The sequence below is a fragment of the Sminthopsis crassicaudata genome, chromosome 4 (genome assembly GCF_048593235.1).
Source record: "Sminthopsis crassicaudata isolate SCR6 chromosome 4, ASM4859323v1, whole genome shotgun sequence".
NCBI classification, from domain to species: Eukaryota; Metazoa; Chordata; class Mammalia; order Dasyuromorphia; family Dasyuridae; genus Sminthopsis; species Sminthopsis crassicaudata.
This window is the reverse complement of record NC_133620.1, coordinates 104600732-104619986: the sequence shown is the minus strand read 5'-3', so window position 1 is coordinate 104619986 and position 19255 is coordinate 104600732. Positions and strand designations below refer to the sequence as shown.

The following is a 19255-nucleotide window of genomic DNA, read 5'->3' as shown; positions in this document are numbered from 1 at the left end:
TCATACTAGTCTCAGATTTCTCTGCAAATGTCCCTTTTATCATTTATTCATGATCAATAATCAATAATAATTTACTCCATTCAAAGTCTAGTCATTCCTCAATTGAACATCTTTTGTTTTCACTCTCTTATAGGTTTTTTGTTTTGTTTGGGTAATTAAGGGAACAAAATAGGATCAAAGATAGAACATTTGGAGCAGCAGGTATTAATTTTGCTTAATTATTCCCCCCCCTTTTAAATTTACTGTTATAGAGGACTTCTCTCTGGAAGGGATACATTGGGAAATGTGGGTGAGTGATGTAAAGACAACAGATATCAGCATTTTTTTTTTTAAGAAATTTATTTAAAAATAGACTGTTGTCTATTATGAAGTTCACTTAAAACATGGGATGGGGAACTTCCCTGTTCACTTCAGAACTGTTCTAACTTAGTACAGAACTTTGCTCATAGTATATATTTTTATTAAATCAAACTACATGTGCTCTGAAAAATGGAAAGCCCTGGAACAACAAAGCTTCATCAAGGAACAGTCAGAAAGAGCCACTGAACCACTGAGGAAAGTCACGGAAGGAGTATACACCCTTTTCTACTTCCCTCCTTACTGATAGTATAGTATCAGAATGAATATCTAAAAGAAAGGGGGTGAATAGCATCATAAACAATTAAAATCTACATAAAAATGCTAAATGCTGAATTACTCAACCTGGTTGACTGGAGACAGGTGGTTCTGTTTTGGAAGTAATAGCAGTTCCTAAAAAAGACACACACACACCGAGGGCAGATTTAATTTAAAAAACAAAAACAAAAACCATTTAGAAAATATTGCTTTAGCTTTATCTGTATAATACTAAAGTTTTGTACTTTTAATCTCTAGAAACTATCTAATGAACTTTATTATTAACCAATTGCTATTCTTTTCTATTTAATAATTTTAAAACTCTACTTATTACCATGAAAACTTTACAAACCCATATAAGTATTTTTGCTTCAACTCTTACGAAAAATTGCAAAAATGGGGTCAGCTAGGTGGCGCAGTAGATACAGCACCAATGCTGAAGTCAGAAGGACCTGAGTTCAAATATGGTCTCAGACACGTAACACTTCCTAGCTGTGTGACCCTGCACAAGTCAACCCCAATTGCTTCAGAAAAAAAAAAAGATATTGGAAAAACTGCAAAAATAAAATTAAATATGCATTTGGTTATTTCATAGAGTGAAATACATTAATAAACATTTATTTACAATGAACACGAAAGTATGCATTGCCAGTGAGTAAAAGTGATAGTCAACAAATAAAATTAATTCTTATAAAATGCAGGCTAGCTTTTTATATTATATCCCACATAAATTTCCAAAATCTACAACCATATCTTATATGGGAATACTAGACCAAAGAGTCTTTTAATTACAGTATTTAGCAGTATATAAAATAATTCCTAGCCTAAATATTTTATAGGCCTTTCTTCCAGAGAAAAAATTTCCAGTCACATTTTTATCACTGTTGATAGAAACTAACATTTACATAAATATTTTAAGGTTTTCAAAATACTGATATGTTATCACATTTGATTTTCAAAATAACACTCCAAGTGCTATAGTCAGAACAACATTTACCCTTGGACAGAAACTAGAAGGCTTAATTAGAATTGGAGTCCTTCTGTATTTACTTCTAGAAAACATTCTTTACCCCACTTTGTCAATTACCATATGCTTTCTACTCTACCTGCAAATCAAAGGCCTTCATAAGAAATTCATCTCAGGGCAGCTAGGTAGTGCAGTGGATAGAGAACCAACCCTGAAGTCAGGAGGACCCGAGTTCAAATCTGGTCTAAGATACTTAACACTTCCTGCTGTGTGACCCTGGGCAAGTCACTTAATCTCAATTGCCTCAGCAAAAAAAATAAATAAACAAATAATCGGAAAGAGGTGAGAAACAATGGATATTTCTTCTTGAAAACTTGAGGCAGAGGATAAATGAATATAAGAAATGGGATAGTGCTTACATGACTTATAAACTCTATCTAAGCATTTTATTGAGTAATATCTAGTCCCTAAAAAAAAAAAAAATCTGAAAAACTTCTATATTTACTCAATAAGATTTTGTAAAACTTTTGTACTTCAATGAGAATTTAATCCGTATTACTTGAGTGATTCTACCTTTCTTGGATCTCATTTTCCTCATCCTCAGAATGAGGGGATTGAACTAAATAGCCTCCAAGGCTCTTTCTAACTATGATTTTATGAGTAATGAAATCTTAGATGCCATTTGTAGAGGTGGACTGCTATCTCCATTCATTGTCCCAGCAACAGCAGAGTATAGTGAGGTTCTGAACAGGATCAGCAAAGTATCAGATGAATGCTAGGAATACCACACTGGTCATATGAGAACAGTTCCCAAGCTCAAAGAATCTTCAACAGTTCAGAACACAATAAATGGACTGAACTCTAAAAAAAAATGAAAAACCCTATGATGAATTCTATTAAAAAAAATTGCCATGTCACCTTACTGAAGATAAGTCAGCAAGAATCGTTAAATATCACTAGAAATAGACATGGGGGAAGAATTGAACTTTAGTCTTTTCCCCTTCCCTTTTCACTGAACATCTTATCATTTGTATCATCATCTAATTTTTGGGTTTGGTGAAGATGATGAATGAATGATGACCCAAAGTATTGTAAGATTTTTAACAATATACATTAAATAAAGAAATACTAAACCTGGATGACTTGAGGCAGGTGGTTCTTTAGTGGGAGGAATTTCTAGAAATTCAAAAAAGAAAAATAGATTATGTCAAAAAGTTTAAGAACCACTGTTCTTATTGGTATAAAGTTACGATTTTGTCTTTTCATTTCCTAAAATAAAAATTCCTATAATTTTTCTTTATTGTTAGTCAACAACTATATATTAAGAGTGTGCTACAAGACAGGAACTGTGTTAAGAGATGGGAATATAAAGAAAGACGAAAAAAAAAAAAGACCTTGTTCACACTCAAATGGGGCACAGTCAAGTGCTCCATCCACTGTCATCCAGCTGCTCCTTAGAAAGTCTTATAAAAAGAATTTTGACTCAGTCTTTACAGAAGCCAGGGAGGCTAGGAGACAAAGACAGCTAAGTATGGGAAACATTCAGTAAAAAATGCCTATAGCTGGGAGATGGGAATATCTAGTATCTGTTCAAAGAACAGCAAGGAGTTTAGTGTCACTGGATTACAGAGAATACAAGGGAGAAGGGGAGTGCATTTAAGAAAACTGGAAAAATAGAAGAGGTTCTGGTTATTAAAGGTTTTGAACAACAAAGGACTTAATATCAGACCCTGTAGGCCACAGAGAGTCATCAGAGTTACATGAATGGAGGAGGGGGAGAGCCATGTTACACCTGTATTTTAGGAAGACCAATTTGACAATTGATTGGAGGATTCATTAGAGTGCAGAGAGATGAGGCAAGCTACTCAAAGTAGCATGGGTAGTGTCAGTATCAGAGGAAACACAGGTTTTGAAGATATAACAAACAGAACTTCCTAACATTAGAAATGAGGGAATAAGAGAGAAGTGAGGAGTCAAGGGTAGCATCTCAGTTGTAAGCCTAGTGAACTGGGGGATGTGTCTGTGACAATGACGGGAAAGTCAGAAAGGAGGGACATTTGGGGAGGAAAGGTGAGTGTAGTTTTAAGACACAGTGTTAAAACATATCCCATATCTATGGGACATAGCCATTTCAAAAAGGCCATCAGGCAGCTGAAAATAGGAATCATCAGAAAAGGTAGAAATGAATCCATGAGAACTTATGAGATAGAGAACCCAATGAAGAAGAGGACCCATTTGAGAAACCTCCAGTTACTGGGCATGACCTGAGTGAAGATACAGCAAAGAAGAAGGAGGAGTGGTTAGACAGAAAGGAAGAAAGACAGGAGAGACTGGTTTTGTGAAAACCCAGAGATAGGAAAAGACCAAGGAGAAGAGGATAATCCACAGAGTAAAGAATCTTAAAGAGACATTGAGGCAAGGACTGAGATTTGGCAGTGAAGAAGTCCCTAGAGACTTTGGAGAAAGTGGTTTTGACTGAGTGATGAGACCATTAGTGAAGCTACAAAGAGAGGAGAGAGTGAGAATGAAGGCTGTGGAAGCACTAAAGCTGCTCCAGCCTTCTCGGGCAGATTAACCACAAAGGGGAGGCAAGATCCTGGACCACCAGCAAGGACAACCAAATCAAATAAAGGACCGTGGAGAGGGAGGAGACATGAAAAGGTTTAAAGACACAGGAAATGACTACTAGAGAGGCAAGGTTAGAGATGACTGAGTGAACTGGGATAACAGATCACTCCCCAAAAAGAGACGGAATGGGATTATCTCGGCAGGTAGAGGGGCTAGTCTTAGCAAGAAGATGGGAGTGAAGGAGACAGCAGCAGTTGGACATTTGAGTGATACAAGATGAAGAAGGAACAAAAGGGAGCTCCCAGCAAGTGCTGCCAATGTTTTTGTCAGTGACATAAGAGGCAAAGGTCTCAGCTTAAAGAGTGAAGGAAAGGAAAGTAATTGGTGTTTTGAGGAGGGATGGAAAAAGCTGCTGTGGTGAGTGGGATGATGAATTGATTAGTGAGTTATAAAAAGAATTCTTTATAGTAATGAGGTTCAGTTGGGATAACATAATATAAATTTGTAATAGACCCATTTAGCATGATTTTGAGATTATTTGCAGCTTCACTGAGGACCGCGAAAAAGAGCAAAAAACAATGAATGGTACAACTAATCCAAGACTGAAGTTTGACAGAGAAAGACTAGAAAGAGGGAAATGGGACACTGAAGCAGTAGAAGGACAGCATTGCAGGAGTTCATTAATAACTGGCACTGGAGACAAGTGAAGAAAACGCCTGGGTAACATCCTGGCAGAAGGCCATGGTATGCACCAAGAACAAAGTCTAGAGCTGAGAGAAGACAGAAAGATCGGATGGCAGTTGACTGGATTCAGAGAAGGCGTTTTCGAACACAAACGGGAATGCAACAGAAGACAAGATCAAGGCTATGATTGTCTCTGAGGTGGGGACAGAGAATCAGGTGATAGAAAAAACCCAAAGAAAGCAGAGGGGAGGGTGTTGGAGGGAGTATTAAGGTAAGTGCAAGTCCCCAGTTGTGAGGGCAGAAGCTGGGGAGTGGAAAGATTAAAAAGCCAGGCTCTTCACTCAGTGAGCATAGAAGAAGAATGTTTGAGAAGCAGGTATAAAACAGCTATCAGAATCTTAATTAGGGAGCAGGTGTGGAGTGGCAAGGCTCCTGAATGATGGTGGTAAATAAAGGTATGGAATATAAGAGGCCACAGGGAGCGAGGGAAATCTCAAATCCCCAACCACACCAAGTGAGATGGAGGGTGACAGTTAAAGTACAACCAGCGCTGGAAAGGGCAGACAGATTAGCTGGGTCACCAGTTCTCAGTAAAATGAAAGAAGATGGAAGAACTGGGAAAGAAAAAGGTTTAAGATGAAAGCAAAATTTATCCCTATAGAGCTGCCTGTGTTCCAATAGCTGAGTGGAAGAAGTGGGTAGCTCTTCGGTGGGACATTGGAGTAATAGATGGAGTAAGGAATGTGGATAGGAATAAGGTGAGTGGGTACGAGGGTACAAAAAATAGGGTTTCAGGGACAAAGAAATCACTGACAGATATCTGGCCCGAAATCCAGAAAAGTATAGATCCAAGTATGAACTGTATATGAAACATCTGCTTCCATACACCAATACAAAAAATATAAATACAAACTGAAGTAGAAAGTCTTATTCTGGGGAAAGGGGTGAAGATGAACACTAAAACTAGGAAAATGACCAAGAGTCCTCAAATAATAAGCAACAATAGAAGTAAGCCTTGAAAAATAACAATTAAAGCAGGATATATTGGCAAATATTATGTCACAGAAAATAAGTATGAGTTGGAAATGTGACAAGCAATGATTTCTTTAAAGTCATTCTAGTATTGTTACTCATGTTAGACGTAGCAAAGTGAAAAAAGTAAAAGACTGATTTTTGTACCTTTATAACAAACTGGAAGTGCAGGGCTCCAATTATTATCAGCTTCACAGGTAATTTTGTTATTACTCAGCAAGGTATAACCTTCTTTACATTCAAAAATAATTGTGTCCCTATAAGAATAAGAGCGTCTAAATCCAGATATTGGGACTGCATTGTCAACTTGTGGAGTTTCACATCTGACTTCTGCAAAAGAAAATTTAAGAAGTTTTTGAAAAGACTGCACTGAAGAAGTAGGAGTAGATCAGTAGTTGGTGTGTATGATGATATCTCAAGGACAGAAAAAGTGGGAAATAAACAATTCCCAACAATTAAAAAAAAAAAAAATCTGCAAAATCTGATTCCAGATACATTACATTCAGGGGCAAATGACGTCTTTAAAAAAATATTTAAAAAAAATTTTCACTTCTGAAATCTCTCCCTCCCTCCCAGATATACAAATTCAGTTACACAGGTAAAGAGATACAAAACATATTTCCATATTAATTATGTTGTAAGAGGGAAAAAAAGGCAAAAAAATAAAGTGAAAGAATATATGCTTCAGTCTGTACTCAGAGTTCATGAGATCTCTTTCAGGAGGTGGATAGCATTTTACATCACAAATTCTAGTTTTCCATATCCACTCCAGTATGTCATTTCTTTTCTGTCATGTTAGCCAATCTGATGGCTGCATAGTATCTCAGAGTTACTTTCATTTGCATTTCTTTAATCAGTAGTGATTTAGAGCATTTTTTTCAAATAACTATTAACTCTGATTTCTTCTTTTGAAACTTGCCTGTTTATATCTTTTGATCATTTATCAATTGGGAAATGGCTCTTATTTTTATAAATTTAGCTTAGTTCCTTATACAGCTGAAAAATGAAACTTTTATCAGAGAAACTTACTGCAATTTCCTCCTCCCCTTTCCTCTCCCTTCCCAGTTTCTGATGCTTGGTTTTATTTGTGCAAAAAAACCTTTTAATGTAAACAAAGATATCTATTTTGCTTTCCATGATCCTATTTTGTTTGGTCATTAATTCTTCCCTTATCCATGAAGCTGAAAGTAATTTATCTTACTTTTTATCTCTAAATCATGTGTTACTTTAAACTTCTCTTGGTATAAAATATAACATGCTGGTCTATGCCTAGTTTTTGCAGGACTGCTTCAAATTTTCCCAGCAGTTTTGGCCAAATAGCTTGGATCTTGGGGTTTATCAAATAGTAGATAACTATGGTTGTTTACTAACATATATTGCATGTCTATTTTTTATCCAGTATCAGATTCTTTTGGTAATTACTGCTTTGCATTATAATTTGAAATCTGGTGCAACCCTGATGCCTTCCTCTTTTCAAAAGGATTCCCTTGATATTCTTGACCCTTTGTTCTTCAGATGAATCCTATTATTTTTTCTAGATCTATAAAATAATTCTTTGGTGGTTTGATTAGAATGGGCAAACCCCATCTTATAGGTAACTCTTCCTATTCATTTATCTTTTTATTTCCTCTGATGCTTAGCTTCTGGGACTAGCCCTATTGAATTAAGTGTTAAATAAATATCTACCAAGTTGAATTTGGCTCACAAAATATATTTTTTCATGGTGAGTTGATGAATCAATGAAAGCATTTATAGTACTTATGATAAATCCCTACTTCTAATTAAAAGAATAAAATTTTGGAATGAAATCATTGAATGTTTTTAAACTTTAAGTTCTTTATATATTGTGTTAAGATGAATTGGCCTGTGAAAGGAAATATAAATTGACTTTTGAAAGATCTTGAATCAAAGGCATCTTGTAAAAGGTAAAGTCTTCTATAGGAGACTGAAGAAGGTTATCCGCAAAAGGCACTTAGCAAAAAGAAAAGGAAAAATTTAATAGATTTCTTTTCAAATAGAAAAATATAATAATAAAGGTCAAATGAAAATAAATTTTCTGAGATGGAAGCACATGGGTCATATAAAACATAGGAATAGCCTAAATTCTAAGGAAATATCAGAATCAGAGGATTTCCAGCCAGAAAAGAACTTGAAGAGCAACTAAAGCCTTTACAGATGAGGAACCAGAAAAGAACCTTGCTCAGGGTCATCCAGGATTCAGATCCAGTCTTTTCTAGGTTCAAATCAAGGGTTTTTTTTTTTTTTCTTCTATGTCAGGCTGCCTGGGGATAGAGAACATGTACCTCATTTGTGAGATTCTACAAGTAATCTCCTATGTATTCCTTCACTGCTAAGGATATAATAAAAAGGACCAATGAATTAAGAATTTGATTAGCATTTCTTACTCTGTTTTCTTATTTATAAAAAGTATGGGCTATTTTTTGTTATTTGTTTGCTTGTTGCTTTTTTCCTCTCATTTTTTCCCCTTTTGATCTGAATTTTCTTGCTCGACATGACAAATAAGGAAATAGGTTTTGAAAAAATTTACATTTAACCTTTAAAAAAAACCCCAAAAAACTAAGAGCTAAACCATATAATATTAAGTTTTTATCTAGCTCTAAATTTTAGAACCCAGGAATGAAGATGCATTGGAAAACTACTTTTTGAAAAGTTTTTTAGAGATTAGATAACTAATTACCTCTATACTATATTTTAATGCTTCTTAGAAGCAAATTGAACCAAATGAATTTAGTTCCATACAAATGAGGAGGATGATGTATATTATCTTCTCAACTACAAAGTATAGGAGTTTTGGGAGAAGTGTGATTTTTTTATTAGGTATATGGAGCAATCCTGTGAAATAGATTCAATTTTGTATCATGCTATATAGTTTCCAAAATAATTACCTGATAGCAAACTGAAAGGTAAAGACTTAAATATTAATTTACATGTAAGTTCAATAAAAATCTCAATTCTAATTACTATAATGTTCCTAAGTCTTGACTTATTGGGACAAGAGGAAGTATTTCCCAGTCAATAGGGCTGATATGAGGACTACAGGGACTAGAAAGACTGGGCAAAAGGCTAGCAGTCTAAGACGAACAAGGTTTCCACCCTAGTACAAATGATACATTGTATCTTGCTGCTGTTGCTAACATTAAAAAACAAACAAACAAACAAACAAACAAAAAAAAAAAAAAAACCTGGGCTGGCTGTACTCATCTTTCAAATACCTCACTTACCCTGATATAACAATGTTGATTTTGGTATATCATATGAGAGGAGACATTAACCAATCCTCTAACTTAGTCTGCTCACTCAAGAGTCTATTCCATCTTACCCCTAAACTCTCATGATAAATGTTATGCAAGTTTGGGAAGGGAAGAAATAAAACTATAGATCAACCTACAGTGAGAACTCAAGCTTGCTAATTTTCTGCTTTTATTTCTGGTGAGGGAAATAGGGTGGTTGTTTTTTTTGTTTATTTTGAAGGTAAATTTATTATTTTTAGCATTGATTTTTTTTTATTTTGAGGTCCAAATATTCTCCCCCTATCTGTTCCCCAAGGCAAGAAATGTAGTATCAATCATACAAGTGAAATTATGCAAAACATGATTTCATGTCAGCCATGTTGTAAAGGTGACGACAGAAAGAAAAATAAAGAGAAAAGAAAAGAAATTTAAAGTGAAAAAATTAAGCTTCAATCTGCACTCAGACTTCATGAGTTCTCTCTCTGGAGGGAACAGCATTTTCCTTCACAAATGCTTTAGTATCTTAGATTACTATTTTTTTCAGAATAGTAAATCATTCACAGATAATTATTGTATAATATTGCTATTACTCTGTACAATGGTCTCTTGATTCTGCTCACTTCACTTTTTATTAGTTCACATATATGTTCCCAGGTTTTTCTGAAATGATCCTGCTCTTCAAACCTTATAGCACAATACCATCATAATCATACATCACAACTTATTTAGCTATTCCCCAATTGACAGGCATCTGCTCAATTTCCGATTCTTTGTCACAACAACAAAAAAAAGCTGCTATAAATACCTTTGTACACATGTATCATTTTTCTTTGAACTCCCTGGCATATGAGCTTAATTAGTGGTATTGCAGGGTCAGAGTTATGCCATTTTAGAGTCCTTTAGTCATAGTTCCAAACTGCTCTTCAGAATTAGAACACTTCAATTCACAACTTCATGACAGAAAAATGATATGTCTTTTTAAAAAAACTATTTGAAAACACATATTAATGTAACTATGCTTTCTAAAAAAGCATCTGTCTGAGGAAAGGTGGAATAACTCCTAGACACAAAATAATTTTAACAAGTCCTGCTGAAACTAAAATATCAATAAGTTTACGCTTTTAAAACCTATCAGAGTTTTTGATATTATGCCTTTCTGAAGATTAAGAGTTATGGATAAGTCCAAATGGGACATGTCTTTAATGTAAGGATTCAGGGAAGGTAAGCAAAGAACTATCTATTTAAACTGTCTGGGGAAAAATCCCAAATCAGATGAAAACTATGCCTTATAACAATTTTAAAAGGTGAGGGGAATTCAAAGGCATATTGGATTTTGTTTCCCTTAGAAACTTCATATTATTATTGATTAAAAGCTTTCTTTATATGTAACATCAACCTGAACTTGTTAATACTATTATTTTAATTCTGCTTTTTAGTTATATTTAAAGTAATTTAAAATATTTGTAGAAAAGGATGTTCCTCTATACTCAAAGGGCTATCAAACTGTGCATTCCTTTTGATTCAATAGTGTCTCTACTAGGTCTGTATTCCCAAAAAGAACATAAAACAGGGAAAAGGACCCATGTGCTCTATAAGAAACAATCAGCAGGATGACTCTGAAGAAGCCTGAAGAGACCTATATGAACAGATGCTAAGTGAAGTGAATAAAACCAGGAGATCACTGTACACAGCAACAAGATAATGTGATGATCAATTGTTATTGACTCGGAACTTTCCAAAATTAGGCAATTCAAGGCAATTCCAATAGACTTGTGATGGAAAGAGCCATTTGCAATTGGATGGGGAACTATGGAGACTGAATATGGATCAAAATATAGTATTTTCACATTTTTAAATTTATGATGTTTGCTTATTTTTTTTCCTTTTTGATCTGATTTTTTCTTGAACAGCAAAATAAATGTGGAAATATGTTTAGAAAAATTGCACATGCTTAGCCTATATCGGGTTGCTTGCTGAATAGGGAATCCATCATAATCATACATCACAACTTATTCAGCTATTCCCCAATTGACAGGCATCTGTTCAATTTCCGATTCTTTGTCACCATAAAAAGAAGTCCTATAAATATTTTTGTAGGTGGAGGGAGGGAGGGAGAAAAATTTAGAACACAAAGTTTTGTAAAGGTGAATGTTGAAAACTATCTTTGCATGTATTTGGAAAAATAAAAAACTATTATTAAAAAAAATAAAGTTGAATCAGCACACAACTCAAATGATGACAAGTAACACAAATGTAAAACTACCATGTAAGGATTGTCAGTGACAATTTTCATTCCATTTGTAAAGATGATATTCTTACATTAACAGTGAATTTTTATGTGAACATATTGGTACAGATTTTTTCTCAAATTAAATCCTAGTCAAATACCTTGATGATATATCTACAAATATGTGTGATCTTGTTACAAACCCAAAAAGCACATACTATACAAATCATCTCCAATCCTTGGATTATATAACATTTCCAGATATAGAATCAATTTTTACTCTAAAACACCCTGTCATACTGAATATAGTTAAAGGCAGATTTTAAAAGAAGCATGGGACATAGGCTTTGTTACTACTCAAACACTGATAAACACAATAGGATTATTTTCAAAGTAGTCTTTTACTATTTATAAATCACCCCCCCCCCAAGAAATCCATCACCTTTACACTGAGGGGGCGCTGTATTCCATTGTCCATCTTTTTCACAAAAAATGGTGTTACTTCCAATAAGTGAAAATCGATCTCGAACACTTGAATCACAATGATAAGTCACTGTCTCATGATAGGGGAAATAATCCTCGCCAGCACGATTGTGCTTTCCATTTTGGATATCTGGAGGTGGTGGGCAAGTATTAACTAATGGGAAAGAAAAAAATTAAATATAATTATTTCTTTTATTCACTTGCTGAACCAAAAATATTCCACTCAAGGTGACAAAAACCTTAACCATTTAACAAACTCAATCTAAGATTGTTCTGATCCAATTAGGATGAAGCTTTTAGCCCTTATGTGAAGGAATAGGTTGAGAGGAAGAGAAGGCCAAGGGCAGCTCTGTGCCCATAGCTTCTCCAGGGCATCAAGCTGGTTTTTATCATCATTACTGAAATCTGCACGGCAGAGGCAGAGAAAGAGATGGCATTAATTCTACATGCCCCTGGAAACCGCCTGTACCTAGGTTCCTAATTTGGGAGCATTATGAATATTATCTTAAGGAAGTTTTTTTGCTATATTTTACTTTGGAAAAATCATGTGGGAGGGAAGGCCTGGAGTTTTGCTTGTTGGGCATTAGGACACATTTACCTATAGCTATGTATAGGGAATATCCTTGCCAAGAAGAACTATACAGTCTTAGGAGGGCAAAAGGGAGGCAAGTCTTTGTAGCTCTAGAAGCAGAGAAAGAGAAGGAGCTGTGAAGCTTCCCTATTCTTGTTATGGGAACCACCATCTCCCACCTGTGGCCATCATCTAGGCCAGACCCTCGTCCACATTTACCAGCTGTCCCAATCTCAGCGTACTTTTGTACAGTCTACTCCCTGTGCATGAAATCCCTTCCTTAGCTCTTTTCACTCCTTCTCCCCTCTACCCTATACACACCTACTTCTTAGATTCCTTCTATTCCCTTACGGTTCTGTTCAGGTGCTATCTCCTCTGGGAATCTTTTCCTGATTCCAGAGTTGTTAGTTCGCCCTCTCCTTCCTTAAATATTTTACATTTACTTTTCTGGGTTTTGTGTGCTATGAAGCACACAATGTAAAATCCTAGAAGGAAGTTTTTCTCTTGATTTCAGTGCTTTTGACTTTGTATGTAACAGGTTACTTAATAAATAAAGACTGTTTTTGGAGCAGAAATAAACTGAAAGTAATAAAGCTTGGCTAGAATCCTTGTTCCTGATTCAAAAAGATCTTTCTAAACTTTTTTTCATTTCACTACAATAAAAAAGGTCTGAAATTTCACCAATGAAGTTTAATGTAGTTAGGACACTACTTCTTTTCTGAATATAAATCTCTTCAGAGGGCTTAATAAACAATCAGCATTTCTCTTCTCTGTTAAACTTAACTATTTCTGCTAAAGACACCACTATTTTTCAATCATTCAAACTTGCAGCTTTTCATCCTGAATGCTCTATTCTCACTCTTCCCTTACATCAACTTAGTTAATTCTACTTCCATCCTTTTCTCTCCATTCACATGAGAACCTCCATAATTCAAATACTTATGACCTCTTATTATATGACCTGGATTATTATTATAATCTTCTGAGAGAAATTACTATTAGCCAATTATGGGGAAGATCCAGACTTTTTCCTTGTCCTATTTCCTTGTTTGAGGTGCAAACCATCTTATCTAGATGAATTCCTGTCCACTGTGTTCTACTCAGATTTGACTGGGGATAAATTCTTTGATTAAATTAGTCCAAGGCTGGGGGTGATTAAGAAGTAAATGATGTGATCAAAATCACATCTCCTAGTCCTTTATTGGAGGTCCACCTTTCAATAGGTTAATTCTTCCTCATTAATTGTTAACCAGAATTGATTTGCACAATCAGGAACATCCACTCTTCCAAAGGCATATAAGTATTGAGTGGGTTCCATGATTTGTCTTTAGTCTGAGAGAGATAGCCAAAACACCATTCTTTTATTAATAATATGCTAGCATTGTTAATAAAATGATTGATTCCCCAGAAATTATGTCTCTCCAACTTTTTATACATAATGTTTCTAATTGATCACCTTGCATCCAGTTCCTCTATAATCTACCCTGTCAAAATAATCTTCCTAAATGACAGTGTAAATGATCATGTACCTACCTTGTTAAAGAAGCTTCAATTGCCCCTTATTTTAGAAAGATCAAAATAAAACAAACTCTTAAGCTTTACACTTTAAACTTTTCACAGTCCAGTTCTAGTCTAAATTTCCAAACTTATTTAAAATTATTCCCTTCATAATTCTAGATTTCAGCTAAACTCAGAATTCCACTTCTCTTCATACCTTTGTGTACACCTGGAACACACACCTTCATTTCCAAAAATCTTCAGGCTTCCTCCAAGATCAAATTGAAGTGCTATCCTCCCACTCTCTCACAACAGAGAGCTTTTCCTAATTCCTCTAATTGTTAGTGTCCTCTCCCTCTTCAATTTATCATATAGGTTATATAATGTTATATCCCATATACCTCTTACATGTTGATCCTTATCAAAGGCCTCTTAGGACAAAATTGTTTTTTTCTTTTTATATCTCTAGTGTTTAGCATAGTGTGTTCTATATTGCTGGCCCTTAATAAATATTTACATTATTGAACTAGAACATTCGGTGTGAATTAATTCCAACTGTTTTGATCCTAACTAAGATAGCAAGATAAAAGGAACAGGATGCCTGATTGAAGAAAAGGCAAGAACATGTATATAATTCAAGGGTAGGAAGTATTTTGGAAGGTAGGATTGGATACAGGATGTCAGAATCTTTGAGCAGAATAAAGGACACTAGGAGATAAGATAATGTAAAAAGGAAAAGTGTCCTATTTCTAACTTTTGCTTTGGGTTTATCTTTTCCCCAAGAAAAGATATTCTCTTTCCTTTAAACTTTTGACATATAGGTGACTGAATGTGCTTTGATGAGCTAACCTAGGACACTGTTATAGTTCACAAATGAATGTTAGAAACATTTATAAATTGACGTTTATTGCATTATCATACTAGGTTAAGATCATTTGAAGATGAATATCTTCAAATAATAAAATAATTTGAACATGAATTTCGATGTACATTTTGAATAACAAATTGAAAGACAGACATTACCTAATTCACAAATACACATGCAAAAAAAAAAAAAAAACTCTTTAAATGTATAAATCCATTAATTACCTTTGCAAACTGGAACATCACCAGTCCATACAACTTTGTTTCCAGCAACCTGACACAATCTAATATTATCACCTATTAAAGTGTAACTAAAAATAAGAGAACATGTTATAGGGCAATACAACTTGAATAAACTAACAGACTGATACCTCACTCTTTTTAAACTATAAATACACCAAAGTTTTGATAAAAGTTCATGAAAAACATTATAAAGGTGGCAAATGAAACTCTTACAATTTATTCAAATAAGGATATTGAGGTTGGGAAGGGGACCCAAAAAGTTTGGGTTCATAGACAGATGTCGCAAGGTATCTCATTTGCAGGCTTGAACCCATCTCCTTAGCCAAAGGGCAAAATTTGTTGTAATTATATCATCATTGCAAAGCAGGCTAAATTTCCAGCAGTGAAACAGAAGCAAGGAGACACATTTATCCACTTTCTATCACAGATATGCTAATTCTATAGCTCGTAGATAGGAAGGAAGAATGGTCTCTGGAATTTGGTTCTCACTGACAAGATTTATCAGTCAGCAATGACTTGAGGAGATGGTCTAGAATCAGGCAGACTGTCAGAATAATTGCATTCCTAGGTTGGGTAGGAGAGGGAGGGCAAAGCTAAAGGACTCTGAAATCAAATACAGCCAGAACAGAAGTCCTCCCTCCTCAAGGTCACGGCTATATTTCCCTAGAAACTATACCATATCAAAGATACCTAAAGTACCCCCATACCAAACCCTTATAAATAAGCAAAAAGTTAATGTGCTTAACATGAATCTGACATTGCTAGTTTTCTCAATGTTCCTTAATATTATTTTTTTTAATCCTAGTAACCCATTCTTTTTTCCTTTTCTTTATTAATTTTTAAAAGTTTTCTTCTTGATTATACATGTACATTAACTTTTTAAATATACATTTCTTTATGAATCATGATGGGAGAGAAAAATCAGAGCAAAAGCGAAAAACCACAGAAAAGAAAGAAAAAACAAAACAAAACAAAAAGTGAACATAGCATGTGTTCATTTATATTCCATATCCATAATTCTTTTTCTAGCTGCAGATGGCATTTTCTATCCAAAGTTTATTGGGATTAACTTGGACCCTGATCTTATTTTTAAAATGTCTATGTTTAGCTTATATCATTTACCCCAACTTGAATTCCTCATCCTATATGCCTACATAATTTTAAAGTTCCGGGGCTAGTGATTTTATTTAGGCTATCTTTCTTTGCCATCTCAACCAAAGTAATCTCTAGAAACTGTAGTACCTATTGCACATATATTTATTTTATTACTTTCATATCATTATTATTCAAATAATTAACTTTTTTATATATCTGTCTTTTACACTTATCTAATTCCATACTCTCTTTAATTTCTCCATATTACAAATGTAGAGAAAAATTTAAATTCTACGAGAACTCCAAATTTATCTTTTTATCTTCAATGTCTTGTACAAGTGCATAGTAGCATTTAATAAATAATTGTTGAATAAAACATATTGAATTACAACTACTTGCACTATAATTTCTTGTATTAAGTACTTAATTCTCTCTAATATTTGCTCAGTTCTTGAATACTTAGTATTCATAGGACTACAGTACCACTATCTCACAGCAGTCCAACATTCTGGTAGATCACTGTTCATAGCTCATTATGAGCATTTCCAGGAGAGAGAAGAGGCATGTGAGCACCATCAAGATCTAACAGCCTCCTTCTGAAATGTGAAGAGTGTATCTTCTAGAATAAAGCAGCAAACTCCTTTGTAACAACAACCTTTTAGAATGCCTACTGGGGGGAAGCTTAAACAATACTAATAACTGTACCTTTAAACAAGCTCAGTTGGTTGTCTCTAACAAAATCTTTAACAACCACTATTAAATTAGATATATGCAATATGTTTAGAATTATAATTAGTTTTGACAGCCAACAGGATAAAATCATAGACTAAGAGAAAGTAACTCTCCTATCTAGTATTACAACCTATACTCTCTCATTTTTCTTCAGACAAAGAAAAAAGTACTGCAGATAGCAGGAAATAAGAAGAGTACTTCTATTGTAATGACATTCATATTATCAAAATAATAAAATGAGGGTACAAATAAATACTAAAATGCCTCGGTTATTTATGATTTCTTTAGTGTGGGTGCACCAATCCTGCATATTAGTAAAGAACCTTTGAGAGTTATCACTGCCCCCCAAAATAAAAAAGTTCATTACTTTCATCAGGGAAGTAATACCATTTCCAAACTTTGTTTGAAAATCTCATTAGGGCATACCACAATGACTTTCCAGGTTAATGAGATCTGCAGAGCCTGTACTAACAAAGGCCTGGCCTTCAAGAATTCACCCATGATCTTTAAGTATTGTAAAACCCTCATTGAATTACAATCAACAAGATATGAATGACAATCACAGTGGGCTGTTTTACAAGCTCTAGAAATAGAGAAACAAAATCATAATACTAAATAGTTAAATCACACTACACTTCTTAAGAAACAACTTACCCTTCGTCACAAAAATATTCAATTTCAGAACCAAGCAGGATATCAGTTATTATTTTAACTTGACCATTATCTAATGATTCTGGATTTGGGCATGATTTTTCTGGTTAAAAAAAAAAAAAGTTAACATTTATAAAGCATTGTAAAATGTTCAAAAGTGGTACATTGAATATCGATAGATATCAATATCTATATAGCAATATACTGATATACTTAAGTTAGGTAAAAAATCTGTAAAAATCTATCTACATAACATCTAATCTGTAGAAGGGAAGTAACAAATTAGGAAAACATTTTTACAGTTAAAGATTCTGATAAAGGCCTCAGCTCCAAAATATACAAAGAATTGACTCTAATTTATAAGAAATCAAGCCATTCTCCAATTGATAAATAGTCAAAGACAATTTTCAGATGATGAAATTAAAACTATTTCCACTCATATGAAAGAGTGTTCCAAATCACTACTGATCAGAGAAATGCAAATTAAGACAACTCTGAGATACCACTACACACCTGTCAGATTGGCTAAGATGACAGGAACAAATAACGATGAATGTTGGAGGGGCTGTGGGAAAACTGGGACACTGATGCATTGTTGGTGGAGTTGTGAAAGAATCCAACCATTCTGGAGAGCAATTTGGAACTATGCCCAAAAAGTTATCAAAATGTGCATACCCTTTGACCCAGCAGTGCTACTACTGGGCTTATATCCCAAGGAAATACTAAAGAAGGGAAAGGGACCTGTATGTGCCAAAATGTTTGTGGCAGCTCTTTTCATAGTGGCTAGAAACTGGAAAATGAATGGATGTCCATCAATTGGAGAATGGTTGGGTAAATTATGGTATATGAAGGCTATGGAATATTATTGCTCTGTAAAAAATGACCAGCAGGATGAATACAGAGAGGCTTGGAGAGACTTACATCAACTGATGCTGAATGAAATGAGTAGAACCAGGAGATCATTATATACTTCAACAATGATACTGTATGAGGATGTATTCTGATGGAAGTGGATATCTTCAACATAGAGAAGAGCTAATCCAATTCCAATTGATCAATGATGGACAGAATCAGCTACACCCAGAAAAGGAATACTGGGAAATGAGTGTAAACTGTGAGCATTTTTTTTTTTTTTGTTTTTCTTCCCAGATTATTTTTACCTTCTGCATACAATTCTTCCTTTGCAACAACAACAACAAAATTTGGTTCTGCACATATATATTGTACCTAGGATATACTATAAGATATTTAATATGTTTGGGAATGCCTGCCATCTAGGGGAGGGGGTGGAGGGAAGGAGGGGAAAAATTCGGAACAGAGGGGAGTACAAGGGATAATGTTGTAAAAAAAAAATTATCTATGCATATGTACTGTCAAAAAAAGTTATAACTATAAAAACAAACAAACAAAACCATCTAATCTGAGCCTCAGAGAAAGAGGATGAGGAATGTTCAAGAGGTATTATCTCCATTTTAAACCCTGGGTGGAGCAGTGGATAGAGAGCACTAGCTGAAGTCAGGAGGACCCAAGTTCAAATCTGACCTTAACACTTCCTAGCTTTGTGACCCTGACCTACAAATGATTTACTAGAAAATGATCTTAACATCTATGTAAGTTTCTTACTTGGGTATCAGACATATATTAATATATTACACAGATTTTTTCCTTAATCAAAAGCTTTTTGCCTCAGCAAAAAAAAAAAAAAAAAGTTAGGAAACTTGATTCAAAAGGGCTAGGTAATGCCCATACTAAGTGTCAGAGATATAGTTCAATTT

At 34.4% G+C, this 19255-nt stretch overlaps 1 protein-coding gene across 5 annotated transcripts in view; it reads right to left on the bottom strand.

Moving 5' to 3' along the window:
* The window catches only part of CD46 (CD46 molecule), a 48313-nt gene that overhangs the window by 15685 nt on the left and 13373 nt on the right, over positions 1 to 19255 (bottom strand). For 4 of the 5 annotated variants that reach the window (XM_074309054.1, XM_074309055.1, XM_074309056.1 and 1 more), the window contains 6 exons: positions 17484 to 17583; positions 14985 to 15070; positions 11787 to 11981; positions 6014 to 6196; positions 2717 to 2758; positions 703 to 750 (listed from right to left, as the gene is read on the bottom strand). In XM_074309054.1, the coding sequence (XP_074165155.1) occupies positions 703 to 750; positions 2717 to 2758; positions 6014 to 6196; positions 11787 to 11981; positions 14985 to 15070; positions 17484 to 17583 (654 nt within the window). Of the gene's footprint in view, positions 1 to 702; positions 751 to 2694; positions 2759 to 6013; positions 6197 to 11786; positions 11982 to 14984; positions 15071 to 17483; positions 17584 to 19255 lie in introns of all 5 variants that reach the window. The other variant, XM_074309058.1, reaches the window with a different exon arrangement.